General features: G+C 48.3%; 1 protein-coding gene and 1 long non-coding RNA gene across 6 annotated transcripts in view; one reads left to right on the top strand and one right to left on the bottom strand.

The window, feature by feature from the left end:
- Nucleotides 1-5607: 5607 nt before the first annotated feature.
- Nucleotides 5608-7634, bottom strand: LOC115656040. Its single transcript, XR_004001568.1, has 2 exons — nt 7594-7634; nt 5608-6032 (listed from the first exon to the last, which is right to left on the bottom strand). It is a non-coding gene; the product is annotated as an uncharacterized LOC115656040 (long non-coding RNA).
- Nucleotides 7617-15992, top strand: part of MAST2 (microtubule associated serine/threonine kinase 2) — a 363010-nt gene continuing 354634 nt past the window's right edge. For 2 of the 5 annotated variants that reach the window (XM_030572260.1, XM_030572259.1), the window contains exon 1: nt 7621-7828. In XM_030572260.1, the coding sequence (XP_030428120.1) occupies nt 7658-7828 (171 nt within the window). In that variant the 5' untranslated portion in view covers nt 7621-7657. Of the gene's footprint in view, nt 7829-15992 lie in introns of all 5 variants that reach the window. The other 3 variants (XM_030572262.1, XM_030572261.1, XM_030572265.1) reach the window with 2 other exon arrangements.

The raw sequence follows: 15992 nt of genomic DNA, 5'->3' as shown, positions 1-15992 counted from the left end.
TTAAACTGGTGCCCCTATGCCGGATAGCAGCCCAAGCTCACAGTCTGGTGGGGGAGGGGGAGGAGGGACTTGACAGCGAAGGATAATGAGATGCCCAGCCTGCCTCATAGTGGCGGAGAGTCACAGTTCCCCGCAGAGACTTCCATGCACTCTCCCTCATGCAGAATGGACATGAAGAAAGTACCTAATTAAAAGCACTAAAATTTGGGAATGAAAAATGGCAGTCACAGGTTTTTTGATATGCCCTGAAGTTTGTCAGAGATTTATTTGCAAAAACTTCATAGTAAGGGTGAGTCAGCTCTCCTGCTGAATACAACATTACATATAATGGAATACATGATGCAGCTCTTCTCTGTTTTACATTTTCTTCATCAGTATTTCTAAGTTGAATTTATATTTTAAATGTACTCAGATCTTAAGCCAGCATTCCAGATTACTACATATTTAACTCACTGAAACAAAGACATTCTTTTAAATTAATTAGAGAGGTTTAGTGTGTTCATAACAATGTTCATTGCTGTTAGAAAAAGGGAACAGTAATTTACTTTGTGTGATCTCCATAACAAGAGACATGGTTATGAAATTTCACCAACTTAAAAAAATATGTTTCCAAAGATTTTAGGTATAACAAGGATTTTGTCTTACTAAGGTACTGATTTTGCTGGAGGGTTCTTTTAAAACTAGTTTGTCGGATAGTCAGAAGTAAAGAAAGGGAACTCTTTGTCCAGCTATCTGGAAGGGAAGGACTGTTGTCCCTTTAAGGGCTCTCTTCAGTGGGGAGTGTGGGGAGAGGTGGTGAAGGGATGGACAGAAAGGACACAGGAAGACTTGGAAGCACTTTTTTTTTAACTATAGTAATTAAAATGTGTATTTTAGATAAGGGAGGCCTTTTGAAGGATTTATTTAAAAAACTATGTGTGAAGATCCACACATTTAAGGCTAAAGATGATTGTGCATCTAAAACTCTATGCAAGCATTTTTTAGAAATGTGATTTTATAATCTTCACCAGCTCACTAACGAAATATTTTTAAAGCAAATTTTAAACTAAGGTCCTGTAGACTGATATGTTCTGTGTAAATATTACATTAATGCACAACTGTTTTTGTCAGTAAAGTCAGAAACTGATAGTATAAAAATGTATTTGGGCATAAGCTTTCGTGGACATCTGATGAAATGGGTTCTAGTCCACAAAAGCTTATGCCCAAATAATTTGTTAGTCTTTGAGGTGACACAAGGGCTCGTCCTTGTTTTTGCTGATACAGACTAACAGGACTACCACTCTGAAACCTGTCAGTATATACCTTGGGGTTGGCAAATGCCTGTTAAATGGCTTTATTACCCCTTGAATGTCTCTTTAACAGTTTCAATGTTGTGCTAATAGGTCTGGCAGGCTGGAGGTTTTTTTCACTTTTAACTACTAGATTCCCTCCAAGGAAGACTCACCAGGCTAGAGCAGCCATCTGTGGGAGCCTGCAGGAAGGGTCAGAACAGGGATAGGAAAACAAGAGGGTGGACACTAAGACCCAGTGGTGCCCCAAATTTTCAGGTGCCCTATGCAGCTGCCTATGTTGCCTATGCCTAAGGACGGCCCTGGGCGCACCTTTCCCTTGGCTCGGCGGTGGTGGGATCTGGGGAAGGTGTGCGCCCGGCTCTTCTGCTGTGACTACATCTGGGGTGCCAGCCGACAGAGGGATGTGGCGATAGGGCAGTTGGAACGGGAGGTCTTGGAGCTGGAGAGGCATCTGGCCACCAGCCCCAAGGATTCATCCCTCTGCAGAGCGTGCCGGGAGAAGCGGGAGGAGCTCCGGGCCCTCGAAGACCATTGGGCCTGGGGTGCCTTTGTTCGATCCCGCATCCGCCTCCTTCGAGAGATGGATCGTGGCTCCCGCTTCTTCTATGCCCTGGAGAAAAGGAGGGGGGCCAAGAAGCACGTCATCTGCCTCCTGGCGGAGGAAGGCACCCCCCTCACGGATCCGGCGGAGATGTGCGAGAGGGTCAAGGCCTTCTATGCGACTCTTTTCTCCCCGGATCCGACCGATCCTAACACTTGCAGAGTGCTCTGGGACGGACTCCTGACGGTCAGCACGGGCAACCAGGACCGGCTAGAGCTGCCTCTCACTCTGGCCGAGTTCTCGGAAGCCCTCCGTCGCATGCCCACCAATAAATCTCCGGGCATGGACGGGCTGACCATGGAGTTCTACTGCGTGTTCTGGGACGTCCTCGGCCCAGATCTGGTCACCGTCTGGGACGGGGTCTTTGCAGGGTGGGGTCCTCCCTCTCTTGTGCAGGCGAGCTGTGCTCGCCTTATTGCCGAAGAGGGGGGACCTCCGCGACTTACGGAATTGGCGTCCCGTCTCGCTCCTCAGCATGGACTACAAAATCATTGCGAAGGCCATCTCGATGCGGCTAGGGTCCGTGCTGGCGGACGTGATCCACCCAGACCAGACCTACACCGTCCCGGGCTGCACGATCTTTGATAACCTGTATCTGGTCCGGGACCTTCTGGAATTAGGGTGTAGGGATGGTCTGTCATTCGCCCTCTTGTCCCTGGATCAGGAGAAGGTGTTTGACAGGGTGGACCATGGGTATCTCTTGAGCACTCTGCGAGCGTTCGGCTTCAGACCCCGGTTTGTGGGTTTTCTCCAGGTGCTGTAAGCTTCTGCGGAGTGTCTGGTCAGGCTCAACTGGACCCTGACTGAGCCGGTCAGCTTCGGGTGAGGAGTGCGGCAGGGGTATCCCCTCTCGGTTCAGCTGTTCGCTCTGGCAATCGAGCCCTTCCTCTGTCTCCTCCGTCAGAGGCTGACGGGTTTGGTGCTTTGAGAGCCGGAGTTGCGGCTGGTCCTGTCGGCGTACGCCGATGATGTGCTCCTCCTGGTCCAGGACCTGGGCGACTTGGTGCGGGTGGAGGCTTGCCAGGCCATCTACTCAGCAGCCTCCTCCGCCCGAGTCAACTGGGTCAAGAGCTCTGGCCTGGTGGTCGGGGACAGGTGGCAGGTGAGGTCCCTCCCACCTGCGCTTCAGGCCATCCGGTGGAGCGTGGGTCCGCTGCTCTATCTCGGCGTTTACCTTTCTGCAACGCATCCATCTCCACCGGAGTACTGGCACGGTTTAGAGGGCAGGGTGACGGAGCAGCTCCGGAAATGGATGAGACTACTCTGGTGCCTCTCCCTTTGAGGGAGGGTGCTGGTGCTCACTCAACTGGTCCTGTCCATGCTCTGGTACCGGCTCAACACCCTAGTCCCGGCCCTGGGTTTCCTGGCCAACCTCCGGACAACGATTCTGGAGTTCTTTTGGCCAGGGAGGCACTGGGTCTCTGCAGGGGTCCTCCACCTGCCCCTGGAGGAGGGAGGACAGAGCCTGAAATGCCTACACACTCAGGTCCATGTCTTCCGCCTCCAGGCCCTGCAGAGACTCCTGTATGGTGCAGGTAGTCCGGTGTGGAGTGTATTGGCACATGCCTTCCTCCACCGCTTCCGAGGGCTCCGATACGACCAGCAGCTCTTTTACCTCCATCCGAGAGGTCTTCCGCGAGACCTCTCCGAGCTGCTGGTCTTCTACCAAGACCTCCTCCGGACCTGGAAGCTCTTTTCAATGATCAGGTCCATGGTGGCCACTGTGGGGGCCGATCTCCTCGCGGAGCCCCTGCTACACAATCCCTAGCTTCGTGTGCAGGTGGCAGAGTACCCTGCAGTGCGCCAGAGGCTGGTCTTGGTGGGAGTCACCAGGGTCGGAGACCTCCTGGACTACGTACTGGGAGACTGGCTGGATCCCCTGACGCTCGCTCAGCGCATGGGGCTCTCCAGACCTCGTGCTCCCCCATGCGTACTTCAGGAGGTGAGGGCTGCTTTACTGCCTGCTGCTTGAACTTACCTCGACCAGGTCCTGCGAGAGGGCACGCCCTGCCCACCCTCCACCCCAGGCCCTGTGGACATTTTCATCAGGCCCCTGGCCCGTGGACCCAATTGGCCCCCTCACTCTTTCACTTTGAGCCGGCTGCATGATCTGCAGCCAGTTCTGTTCCAGGTCGTGCCACAGAAAAACCTGTACACGCTCGTGCTCCACACTCTCCACTACCTCACCCTCGCATCCCGCCCTGATACCAAATGGTGGGACCTCCTGCCACCTCTCAAGGGTGAGAGGTCTCGGTGGGCCAGCTTCTACTCTGCCCTGGTCCCGAGGCCTGCCGGGGATGTCAGTTGGCGGCTCCTTCACGGGGCCATGAGCACGGGTGTGTACTTGGCACGGTTTACCCATCCCCAACACCTGCCCTTTTTGTGGCATGAAAGAGACCCTGGCACACATTTATTTAGAGTGCGCCAGATTGCAGCGCCTGTTCCTGCTCCTCTCGAACCTTTTATTGCATTTTTGGTTGCACTTTTCCCCTCACCTGTTTATCTACGCACTCCCCATCTGTGGGCCCACAAAGACACGGGATCTCCTTGTCAACCTCCTCTTGGCCCTGGCCAAACTAGCCATCTACAAAACCAGGGAGAGGAGGTTGGCCAACGGGATTTCCTGCAACTGTGGCTCCTCCGTCCGTTCACGCATCCAGGCAGAGTTCCTCTGGGCGGCGTCCACTGGCTCCCTTGACGCTTTCGAGGAGCAGTGGGCGTTGTCTGGGGTTCTCTGCTCGGTGTCCCCATCAGATTCCCTTCGTTTAGCCCTATGACCTCACTCCCGATCCTGTTTTTTCATTAGTTCTCCCCTGTATTTATTTGGGGTCATGGACCTGTGGATTCTCCCCTTAGGCTGGGGGGAGGTTCTTTAGAAGTAGGCGGGCTTCGCCCACCCACCTCCTGGATACCAAGAGGACCAAACTCCTGTACCCCACTGGTTTGGGTCTGTCACATTCGCTAAACTCCTAACTGACTGGCACCTATGCTCTAGGGCAGGGGTGGCCAATCTGAGCCTGAGAAGAAGCCAGAATTTACCAATGTACATTGCCAAAGAGCCACACTAGTACATCAGCAGCCCCCCATCAGCTCCCTGCCCCCTGGTCCCAGTGCCTCCCACCCACCAGCAGCCCGGCCAATCAGCGTTTCCCTGCACCTCCCAATGAGCTGTTTTGTGGTGTGCAGGAGACTCTAGGGGAGAGGGGGAGGAGTGAGGGCACGGCAGGCTAAGAGGAGAGTATGGGAAGGGGTAGAGTAGGGGCCAGGCCTGTGGCAGAGCCAGGGGTTGAGCAGTGAGCACCCCCTGCCACATTGGAAAGTTGGCACCTGTAGCTGCAGCCCTGGAGTCGGTGCCTATACAAGGAGCTGCATGTTAACTTCTGAAGAGTCGCAGGTGGCTCTGGAGCCATAGGTTGGCCACCCCTACTCTAGGGCAAGGATCCAACTGCTTTATGAACAGGCATCATGCCATCCTAATAGACTAATATTAACACAGGCAACCCAAGACTACAGGAATGTGCTTCATTTATGGTTGCTGAGGACAAGATTCCCAGATGGGAATTTCTAAAACGACTGTCTTATCTTAATCTTATACAATTATGATTAAAAGGGATTGCTGTCATTAATCCATCATTAAAATGGAATAACTTTCAACAAGAATTTAAACATTCTCAAGAATAATTTAAAAAAGCTCCCACTCATTTACATCAATAAATCATTACAACATTTATTCTGCTGCTGTTTCTATTAAAAAAAAAGAGAATTTATAACATCTATGTCTCCAGGCCAAAGACATACAAACATTTTCAGCAGGGCAAAGCGGAAGAAAGGACTATTTTTCACAGCAATGGAATGCATCCTGATTTGTCTGTGGCACTACAGAAAATACACTGACTTTGAAGGCTGCTTTTTCTGCATATCACTCCAGAAACAGGCATATTATAGCCTCAAAATTCAGTTAATATTTAAAGGCAAAAGTGTTTACAAGCTTATATGGCTATGACTAGCTCAAATGAGACAGGAGATGAAGAGTTAAGGATATATGGTCTGGTTATGTCTTGAGAATGAATCGTACAGTTCATTTTTTTCCAGTAGAGAGATGGTGAACTCCATTTCATTTGTTTCGTGTTCGTGTCTTTCTGTAAGAAACACTGGGCCATAAAATGTGGTGGACAACTGTTGCTTGTCTCTGTTTTTTTGAAAATTCCTGATCTGCATCCTCTTACAAAGTACGGTACTTGGAGTTGTCTACAGATGAATGGGGTCCTAACATCTACCAATACATGTAATGGACTAGGTATAATAGAACAAAATTGCTCCTGTTGTTTTATTATTCTGTTATTGTTTGGCAGGGGTTAAAAAAAAGGTGCTACTTTTCCAAATTCCACCCACACAGTAAACTATGTCCATACAAATTACCAAAATAAGAGACTACTCATAGTAGATTGTATAGATGTTCAAAATATATGATTATGTGTCTGCTCCACTGGGCTCCTTGATCTTGGCTCCCCTTCAGTGTTATTTGAATATGCCCAGGGGCTATGCTGGACTCCTGGGGCTTGGTTTCCCCTCAGTCAGACTGCGTCCTATTAGGCTCCTTGAGTGTGGCTCCTTCTTGAGATTTTAAAAGGTGGTGATATCTCTAGGATGACCAGATGTCCTGATTTTATAGGGACAGTCTCAATTTTTGAGTCTTTTTCTTATAGAGAAGCCTCTTACCCCCCACCCCCATCCCGATTTTTCACATTTGCTGTCTGGTCACTCTAGGTATCTCCCAAATGCCCAGCTACTGATGGTGTTACAAGACTACACTCACAGTGGATGGTACAGCTCTTACGAGCTGCTCTTCTTTGTTATACCCTTTCCTGAGTAATGAAATAGCTAACAATATCGATACTTAAATTTATCATCACTGGGCATGTGAGTTAAGGTGAATGAGACAGTTCAGATCTCTCAGACCCATTGTTCTAGACTCTGGAATAGGCTGCTACTTTGGGTACACTTTAGGCATGTTTCTAAGGTTTCCCTTGCTCTGACAACAGCTAGAGACCAACCCTTTTCTGTAAGGAAAGCTCAGATTCTGTTGTAGAAGGCAGGTGCTTGGGAGAGTTGCCCATGTGCCATGCTGTCGAATGCTGGTCCAAGAATGGCCGCGCTGACTGGCATGGTACCCCCCCCCCCCATTCAGTTGTTGTTCCATGACCTGGGCACACGGTAGCCAGCGGATGGCATGGCTGGGCTGGCTCCTGGCCCAGCTGCCCTTAGCCTATGCCCTGCACTGACAGGACTGGGGTCGGGGGCTCGCGGGGGGTGCTGCTGGCGACACTGAGGGTGGAGGCTACTGCCCCCCCCCCCCCGCGGTCCCATCCTGGCTTGCGCCCCTCCCGCCTCGCCTCTCCCGCCCTCGCGCTGCGCCTCGCGGGCGGGGCTCCTCCCCCTCGCTTGTCTCCGTGTCGCGCGCCCTCGCTACCGCCCCCTTCTCGCCCGCCGTCTCGCGCCCCGGCTCTCCCTCCCGCCGGGGCGCTACCGGCCTCTCGCGAGAGCAGGGGAAGGGGGCGGTGCCGCTGCAGCAGCCGCTTGGCGCCGCGCTCGTTCCGCGCCGCGGCCGCCCTGACAGGAGGGAGAGGCGGCGGCCGGGCTGGTCCCTCCGCTCCCTGCCGACGCGGCGACGCCGGCTCGGCTCTTCCCTCCGCGACTCACCCCGGCCATGGCCGGCCGCGCGCCGCGGGGGCCCCCGTTCCGCCGCCGCTGAGGAGCCGCCGCCATGAAGAAGGGCCGCTCCCGGGGGGAGAAAGCGGGGCCCCCGCCGCCCCCCAGGAGGGAGCCCGGCCGGGCGGCCGCCGCCGAGAGGTCAGCGGCCCCCGCGGGGGGCGGCGGGAAGGAGCCGCAGGACGCCAGGGCCCCGGGCGCCGCCTGCAGGGAGGCGAAAGAGAAGGTAAAGGGGGCACCGCGCCGGATCCCCTTCCACCCCTGGGCGGGCGGGCGGGCGGGGGTCGCCTTGCGGGGCAGCGGGCAGGTGTGTGCGGGGCGGGGCGGGGCGGGGCGGGGGCCCGTGGCAGAGTGAAGGGGCAGGTGAGGCGGGGGCTATGGCTCTGTTACGGGGTGCAGGGCGTGGGGGCGCGCCCGGGGTGCTGCCTCGCGTGGCTGGCTGGGTGCATCGTAGGGCAGACGGGACAGGATGCCGAGGGAGGGAGGCTGCGTGCACCTGAGTTGCGGGTAGGTAGACGGTGTGAGGCAAGCGTCACAGCTGTGTGGCTGAGGCTTCTCGGGGAAGGGGACATGATGTGGCATGCCAGTCAGATTTGGGGTGTGCATGTGGGTTAAGAGAGGGAAGCTGGAATGGGACATTGCAGGTGGCAACTGGGGTTGGCATGGCTCTGATGGAGTCTGGTGGATGAGTCTGGGAGGTGGAGGTGGGTGTCATGGTCACGGGCTAGAAGCTGGTTTTAGGGGGCACATGATGCAGTATTATGGGCGTAGCAGCATTTGTTGAAAGTGCACACCTGTGTGCGTATTCACAGTAAATTCATCCTGACAGGAAAAATAGTTTAAGGAACAAGGGAAGATAGAAAACGTATCAGATAAACTAGTGAATCAAAAATTGAGTCATGGTCTGCATTGCTTTGAATGTGTAAAGTGCCAAGTAAATGCAAAGTAGTATTATGGCTCTTTCACGCTAAGCCCACATTGTACACGGTATGAGTGAAGGAAAAAAAAGCAGAATTATTATTTATTTTAATCCACTTTTGTGTAACATGCTGACTACCAGTATTAATATAGTTATAAACTCTCCTTATTGAAGGATCCTGCCCTAGATTAATATTAATTAAAGTGTCTGTGGTATGTCTGTAGAACTGGTTTCCATTGTTTTGGTTCCTTATATAAGTGATTTCTATTGTGCCCAGAAAATTAACCCTCTGTATTATAGTTATCTAAAGTTTGTAAAATTGTTTAAAATTTAGAAAACTCAGGACATGTTAGCATTTCAGCTTTTCAAACCTAGATTGTTTTTTTCTTTCCTTAAATGTAACTTTTTTTCTAATTAAAAATAAAATGACAAGTTAGGCATTTTGAGATTGCTATGATTACAAGGGCAGGAAGACCATGAGGTCCTGAAACCTTTAGTTTAGACATATCGTTAAACACCAATTTAACAAATAACTATTTATTTTGGTTTTCTCTCCCCATTTCTCCCAGAACATGGCAGATGAGATTTAGCATGTTGGAAAGACTGGTGAACCTTTCTAGTGATATTGATTTTTTTGTAGAGTAGCAAAAGGTACAGTAAGTATGCAGACTGCTGTGGTGCGGTAATGCATCATTTTACTTGGCCATTTTGAGAGTCCATATTAAAAATAGATCTCTCTGGGTTCTGTTTTGTGTAAGCTAAGCAAATCCTATGTCTAGATTTTCTTTGGAGGTGACCTTGTTTCTTGTGAATAGATTGTAGGCATTCTAAATGATTAAATAACAGCTGTGTCTGATGAGAGAAGACAAGTTAATGTCTATACAATACTTGGAACATGAGTACTAATATAGCATTAGGTATTGAGAATCATCTACTTGGTACTTTTTGCAGATATTTACTTTCTATATCTTTTCAACTAATATTCAGAGTAATTTCACCAATATAGGTTGTAAAAATCTATCTGCTGTAGGCCTTTGACTTTACTGGTTGCATGTATCACTGCTTGTCATTTTAAGATTGTTTTGATGTGTTGAAACTGAGAAGAGGTTTTTTATTTTTGTGAAATGAGATATTGGAAATAACTTACTAATTTAATGTCTATCATTTTTGTTTTGAAATATAATGTGTGAAACTCTATTTAAGCTGCTTTATAGAACATAAGCTTAGTTAGTTGTTCAACTGTTATAGCAGGGGAGGGCAAACTATGGCCTGCGGGCTGGATCCGGCCCATCAGGTCTTTCAATCCAGCCTGCGGCATTGCCAGCCCTGTGGTGCAGCAGGGCTTCCTGCCTCCCCTGGCCCCATGCCGTTCCTGGAAGCGGCTAGGATCACGTCCCTGCAGCCCGAGGTGGAGGTGGGGGGGGGGAGAAGAGGGCTCCGTGCCCTTGCCTGCAGGCACTGTCCCACACATTGGCTGGGAATGGAGAACCGCAGCCAATGGGAATTCTGGGGCTGGTACCCACAGGTGAGGGCAGGGCGCAGAGGAGCCACCTTCCCCACCCCCAGGAGCCACTGCTGGAGATGCTGGCCACTTCCAGGAGTGACGTGGGGCCAGGGTAGGCAGGCAGCCTGCCTTAGCCCCTTTGCATGCCACTGCCACCCTGGAGCCACTTGAGGTAAGCTGTGCTGGGCCAGAGCCCACCCCCCAATCCCCTGCCTTTAGCCCCCTGCCGCACCCCTCCTGCACCTCAACCCCCTGTCCTGAACCCCCTCCTGCACTCTGCACCCCCTCTTGCACCCCAACCCCCTGTCCTGAGCCCCCTTCTGCACTCCCCACTCCCTCCCACAGCCCGCACTCCCTCGTGCACCTCCAACCCCCACCTCAGCCCTACATTGATGGCCCTGCATACAATTTCCCCAGCCAGATGTGGTCCTCAGACCAAAAAGTTTGCCCACCCCAGTGTTAGTCTAATGGAGGACTTACATTTTGGTAGAGTGATATGAAACAAGAGTGGAGGACTAATCTGTAAGCTCCACGGGTATACTGATGAGAATCTCAGAGCCTGTTGACCTACTGGGAAGACGGAATTTTCTGGAATTCTTATTACTATGCTGCCCCTGAACTCTACTCGGGGGTGGGGGTATTTGTGTTGGCTTTTGGCCAGAGGACGCCTGATAAAATTTAAGTTTGCCTTTGCCTGCCCTTGCTGATGTTAATTGCTTTCCAAAGTAACAGTGTGATACTGTTGCAAAAAAAGCAAACGTGATTCTGGGATGCATTAACAGGTGTGTTGTAAACAAGACACGAGAAGTCATTCTTCCGCTTTACTCTGCGCTGGTTAGGCCTCAACTGGAGTATTGTGTCCAGTTCTGGGCACCGCATTTCAAGAAAGATGTGGAGAAATTGGAGAGGGTCCAGAGAAGAGCAACAAGAATGATTAAAGGTCTTGAGAACATGACCTATGAAGGAAGGCTGAAGGAATTGGGTTTGTTTAGTTTGGAAAAGAGAAGACTGAGAGGGGACCTGATAGCAGTTTTCAGGTATCTAAAAGGGTGTCATCAGGAGGAGGGAGAAAACTTGTTCACCTTGGCCTCCAATGGTAGAACAAGAAGCAATGGACTTAAACTGCAGCAAGGGAGATTTAGGTTGGACATTAGGAAAAAGTTCCTAACTGTCAGGGTAGTTAAACACTGGAATAGATTGCCTAGGGAAGTTGTGGAATCTCCATCGCTGGAGATATTTAAGAGTAGGTTAGATAAATGTCTATCAGGGATGGTCTAGACAGTATTTGGTCCTGCCATGAGGGCAGGGGACTGGACTCGATGACCTCTCGAGGTCCCTTCCAGTCCTAGAGTCTATGAGTCTATGAGTAGTAAGAGTAACCTCCATACTTTAATCAATTTCAGAGTTTGGCATATTACAGGAAAACTAACCAGATTCTTGTTAGTTTTACTCTGCTGCTGCTTGGAAGAGTTAGCTCTAGTGTAGCTCCTGTCTGTGAACGTAGAAAGATAGAACTGCGTTGCTTTACATTTGGTTCTTTAGGGTATCTTTGCAATGATAAGGAATGGAAACCTTTTAATTAAATATTAAGTTCTTCATAAGATTGATGGTGCAGGTCTTATCACTCACCGCTAACAAGTAGGTGAATGGATTTTTTGAAGTCTATGTTAATGAATGGACATGGAATGGTGCTGAAAGGTCACTGTTAATGCCACCCTTGGTGGCTGGGCGCTATGTGTGGTTGCTAGTTTGAGTGTAGAAGAGTGGGAAGTTGTAATACTGGCAAGAACTGCCATGTATATTTGTTAAAATGATTTGGAATCAAGTTGTGCACTAGCTAACCCATGTAACCCTGTGATCTTATTATTGTTACCCTTGTGCTCTCTTTCCTTCTATCTTATGTTACTTGTAATGTCTTGTCTTAAATTAGATTGTAATATGTTTAGGGCAAAGAATGTTGCTTTATGTATTTGTGGAGCATGTGGCACAGTGGAACCCCAATTCCGATTTTAGGCCTTGGGGCACTCCTCATAGACTCATAGACTCTAGGACTGGAAGGGACCTTGAGAGGTCATCGAGTCCAGTCCCCTGCCCTCATGGTAGGACCAAATACTGTCTAGACCATCCCTAATAGACGTTTATCTAACCTACTCTTAAATATCTCCAGAGATGGAGATTCCACAACTTCCCTAGGCAATCTATTCCAGTGTTTAACTACCCTGACAGTTAGGAACTTTTTCCTAATGTCCAACCTAAATCTCCCTTGCTGCAGTTTAAGCCCATTGCTTCTTGTTCTATCATTGGGGGATAAGGTGAACAAGTTTTCTCCCTCCTCCTGATGACACCCTTTTAGATACCTGAAAACTGCTATCAGGTCCCCTCTCAGTCTTCTCTTTTCCAAACTAAACAAACCCAATTCCTTCAGCCTTCCTTCATAGGTCATGTTTTCAAGACCTTTAATCATTCTTGTTGCTCTTCTCTGGACCCTCTCCAATTTCTCCACATCTTTCTTGAAATGCGGTGCCCAGAACTGGACACAATACTCCAGTTGAGGCCTAACCAGCGCAGAGTAAAGCGGAAGAATGACTTCTCGTGTCTTGTTTACAACACACCTGTTAATGCATCCCAGAATCACGTTTGCTTTTTTTGCAACAGTATCACACTGTTCACTCATATTAAGCTTGTGGTCTACTATGACCCCTAGATCTCTTTCTGCCATACTCCTTCCTAGACAGTCTCTTCCCATTCTGTATGTGTGAAACTGATTGTTCCTTCCTAGGCGGAGCACTTTGCATTTATCTTTATTGAACTTCATCCTGTTTACCTCAGACCATTTCTCCAATTTGTCCAGATCATTTTGAATTTTGACCCTGTCCTCCAAAGCAGTTGCAATCCCTCCCAGTTTGGTATCATCCGCAAACTTAATAAGCGTACTTTCTATGCCAACATCTAAATCGTTGATGAAGATATTGAACAGAACCGGTCCCAAAACAGACCCCTGCGGAACCCCACTTGTTATACCTTTCCAGCAGGATTGGGAGCCATTAACAACTACTCTCTGAGTACGGTTATCCAGCCAGTTATGCACCCACCTTATAGTAGCCCCATCTAAATTGTACTTTCCTAGTTTATCTATAAGAGTATCATGCGAGACCGTATCAAATGCCTTACTAAAGTCTAGGTATATCACATCCACCGCTTCTCCCTTATCCACAAGGCTCGTTATCCTATCGAAGAACACTATCAGATTAGTTTGACACGATTTGTTCTTTACAAATCCATGCTGGCTATTCCCTATCACCTTACCACCTTCCAAGTGTTTGCAGATGATTTCTTTAATTACCTGCTCCATTATCTCCCCTGGCACAGAAGTAAAACTAACTGGTCTGTAGTTTCCTGGGTTGTTTTTATTTCCCTTTTTATAGATGGGCACTATATTTGCCCCCTTCCAATCTTCTGGAATCTCCCCTGTTTCCCATGATTTCCCAAAGATAATAGCCAGAGGCTCAGATACCTCTTCTGTTAACTCCTTGAGTATTCTTAGGATGCATTTCATCAGGCCCTGGTGACTTGCAGGCATCTAACTTTTCTAAGTGATTTTTTACTTGCTCTTTTTTTATTTTCTCTTCTAAACCTACTCTCTTCCCGTAAGCATTCACTATACTAGACATTCCTTCAGACTTCTCAGTGAAGACCGAAACAAAGAAGTCATTAAGCATCTCTGCCATTTCCAAGTCTCCCGTTACTGTTACTCCCTCCTCATTGAGCAGTGGGCCTACCCTGTCCTTGGTCTTCCTCTTGCTTCTAATGTATTGATAAAAAGTAGTCTTGTTTCCCTTTATTCCCATAGCTAGTTTGAGTTCATTTTGTGCCTTTGCTTTTCTAATCTTGCCTCTGCATTCCTGTGTTATTTGCCTATATTCATCCTTTGTAATCTGACCTGGTTTCCATTTTTATATGACGCCTTTTTATTTTGTAGGTCACACAAGATCTCGTGGTTAAGCCAAGGTGGTCTTTTGCCACATTTTCTATCTTTCCTATCCATCGGAATAACTTGCTTTTGGGCCCTTAATAGTGTCCCTTTGAAAAACTGCCAACTTTCCTCAGTTGTTTTTCCCCTCAGTCTTAATTCCCATGGGACCTTACTTATCAGCTCTCTGAGCTTACCAATATCCGCCTTCCTGAAATCCATTGTCTCTATTCTGCTGTACTCCCTTCTACCCTTCCTTAGAATTGCAAATTCTATGATTTCATGATCACTTCCACCCAAGCTTCCTTCTACTTTCAAATTCTCAACAAGTTCCTCCCTATTTTTTAAAATCAAGTCTAGAACAGCTTCCCCCCAGTAGCCTTTTCAACTTTCTATAATAAAAAGTTGTCTGCAATGAAGTCCAGGAACTTATTAGATAGTCTGTGCCCCGCGGTGTTATTTTCCCAACATATACCTGGATAGTTGAAGTCCCCCATCACCACCAAATCTTGGGCTTTGGATGATTTTGTTAGTTGTTTGAAAAAAGCCTCATCCACCTCTTCCACCTGATTAGGTGGCCTGTAGTAGACTCCCAGCATGACATCACCCGTTTTTTTTTACCCCTTTTAGCCTAACCCAGAGACTCTCCACACTTCCGTCTCCTATGTCCATCTCCACCTCAGTCCAAGTGTGTACATTTTTAATATATAAGGCAACACCTCCTCCCTTTTTCCCCTGTCTATCCTTCCTGAGCAAACTATACCCATCCACACCAACATTCCAGTCGTGTGTATTATCCCACCAAGTTTCAGTAACACCAATAATGTCATAGCACTTCCAGTTCTTCCTGCTTATTACCCATACTTCTTGCATTTTTGTATATAGGCATCTAAGATACTGGTTTGATCTTGCCTCCCAGCTTTGCCCTGACCCTCCTTCCTCTCTGCCATTATAGCCCGTGCTCCCTCCTGTTTCCAACCCATCTCCCAGGTCTTGTTCCCCACTTACCTGTGGGCTTTGCTCACCTGTCCCCGTCGAACCTAGTTTAAAGCCCTCCTTACTAGGTTAGCCAGTCTGTGCGCAAATAAGGCCTGTAACAAGGATAATAGATAGACCTCTTTCATGAGCCTGTAGGATCTTACCTCTGGGGTGGGGGAAATGCACATGAACGTGCATGTCATTTTAAGCTTGCAGGGCTCAAACATGTGTTTCTAAGTAGAAAAAGGGTTATTTTGGTGAAAATTTTTAAGATAAATCAATTTTCTACTCTGTCTATGGCACACTGACAAAGCAGCGTAGGGAAGATGTTAATGTACTTGATTACTTGTTTAAAAAAAAATCTTACATGTAGACCTTCTGACTTTGTAATTCTGTCTGAGTTTTTGAAGAATTAATATTCAAGTACAAATGTTTTTACAGCTGAAATTTTAAAACTACATTCTACAACGTAGTAGATGTTCTTTAAGGAAGGTCAAATTTTGGTTCCAGTTTTCTTAAGATTTTGCCCTTAACAAACATATTTAATCATGTCAGACTGCTGTTTGGAAAAATTAGAATATATCAGAATGGAGTCAAGTCATTAGGGCCCCATCCTTGCAATCTAGTTCTTGTGGATGGACTTTTGGACCTTTTTGGAATGTCAGAGTTTAGTTGGCCTGTGCAGGTGGCAAGTTCCATCCACTTGGATCTGATTGCAGACCAGGGCCTAGAAGCAAAATAGGGACCCTTTTAAAACCTGTCTTCTCAATTGCCCATTAAAATAGTGATGTGTAAAGCAGTATTTGCAATGGCAAGATATTAATTATGTCTGTGTTCTTGATATTATGCAAAACAGGAAAATGTCCCTACCCCTTGAAGTTAGCCTGTTAGGGCTGGTCTACACTATGGGGGAAAATTGATCTTAGATACGCAACTTCAGCTACGTGAATAACGTAGCTGAAGTCGAAGTATCTAAGATCGAATTACTCACCGTCTTCACGGCACGGGATTGATGTCCG

Source organism: Gopherus evgoodei, chromosome 8 (assembly GCF_007399415.2).
Source record: "Gopherus evgoodei ecotype Sinaloan lineage chromosome 8, rGopEvg1_v1.p, whole genome shotgun sequence".
Classification (NCBI taxonomy): domain Eukaryota; kingdom Metazoa; phylum Chordata; order Testudines; family Testudinidae; genus Gopherus; species Gopherus evgoodei.
Note: the sequence above shows the minus strand (reverse complement) of the source record. Positions and strands in the feature narration are given on the sequence as shown.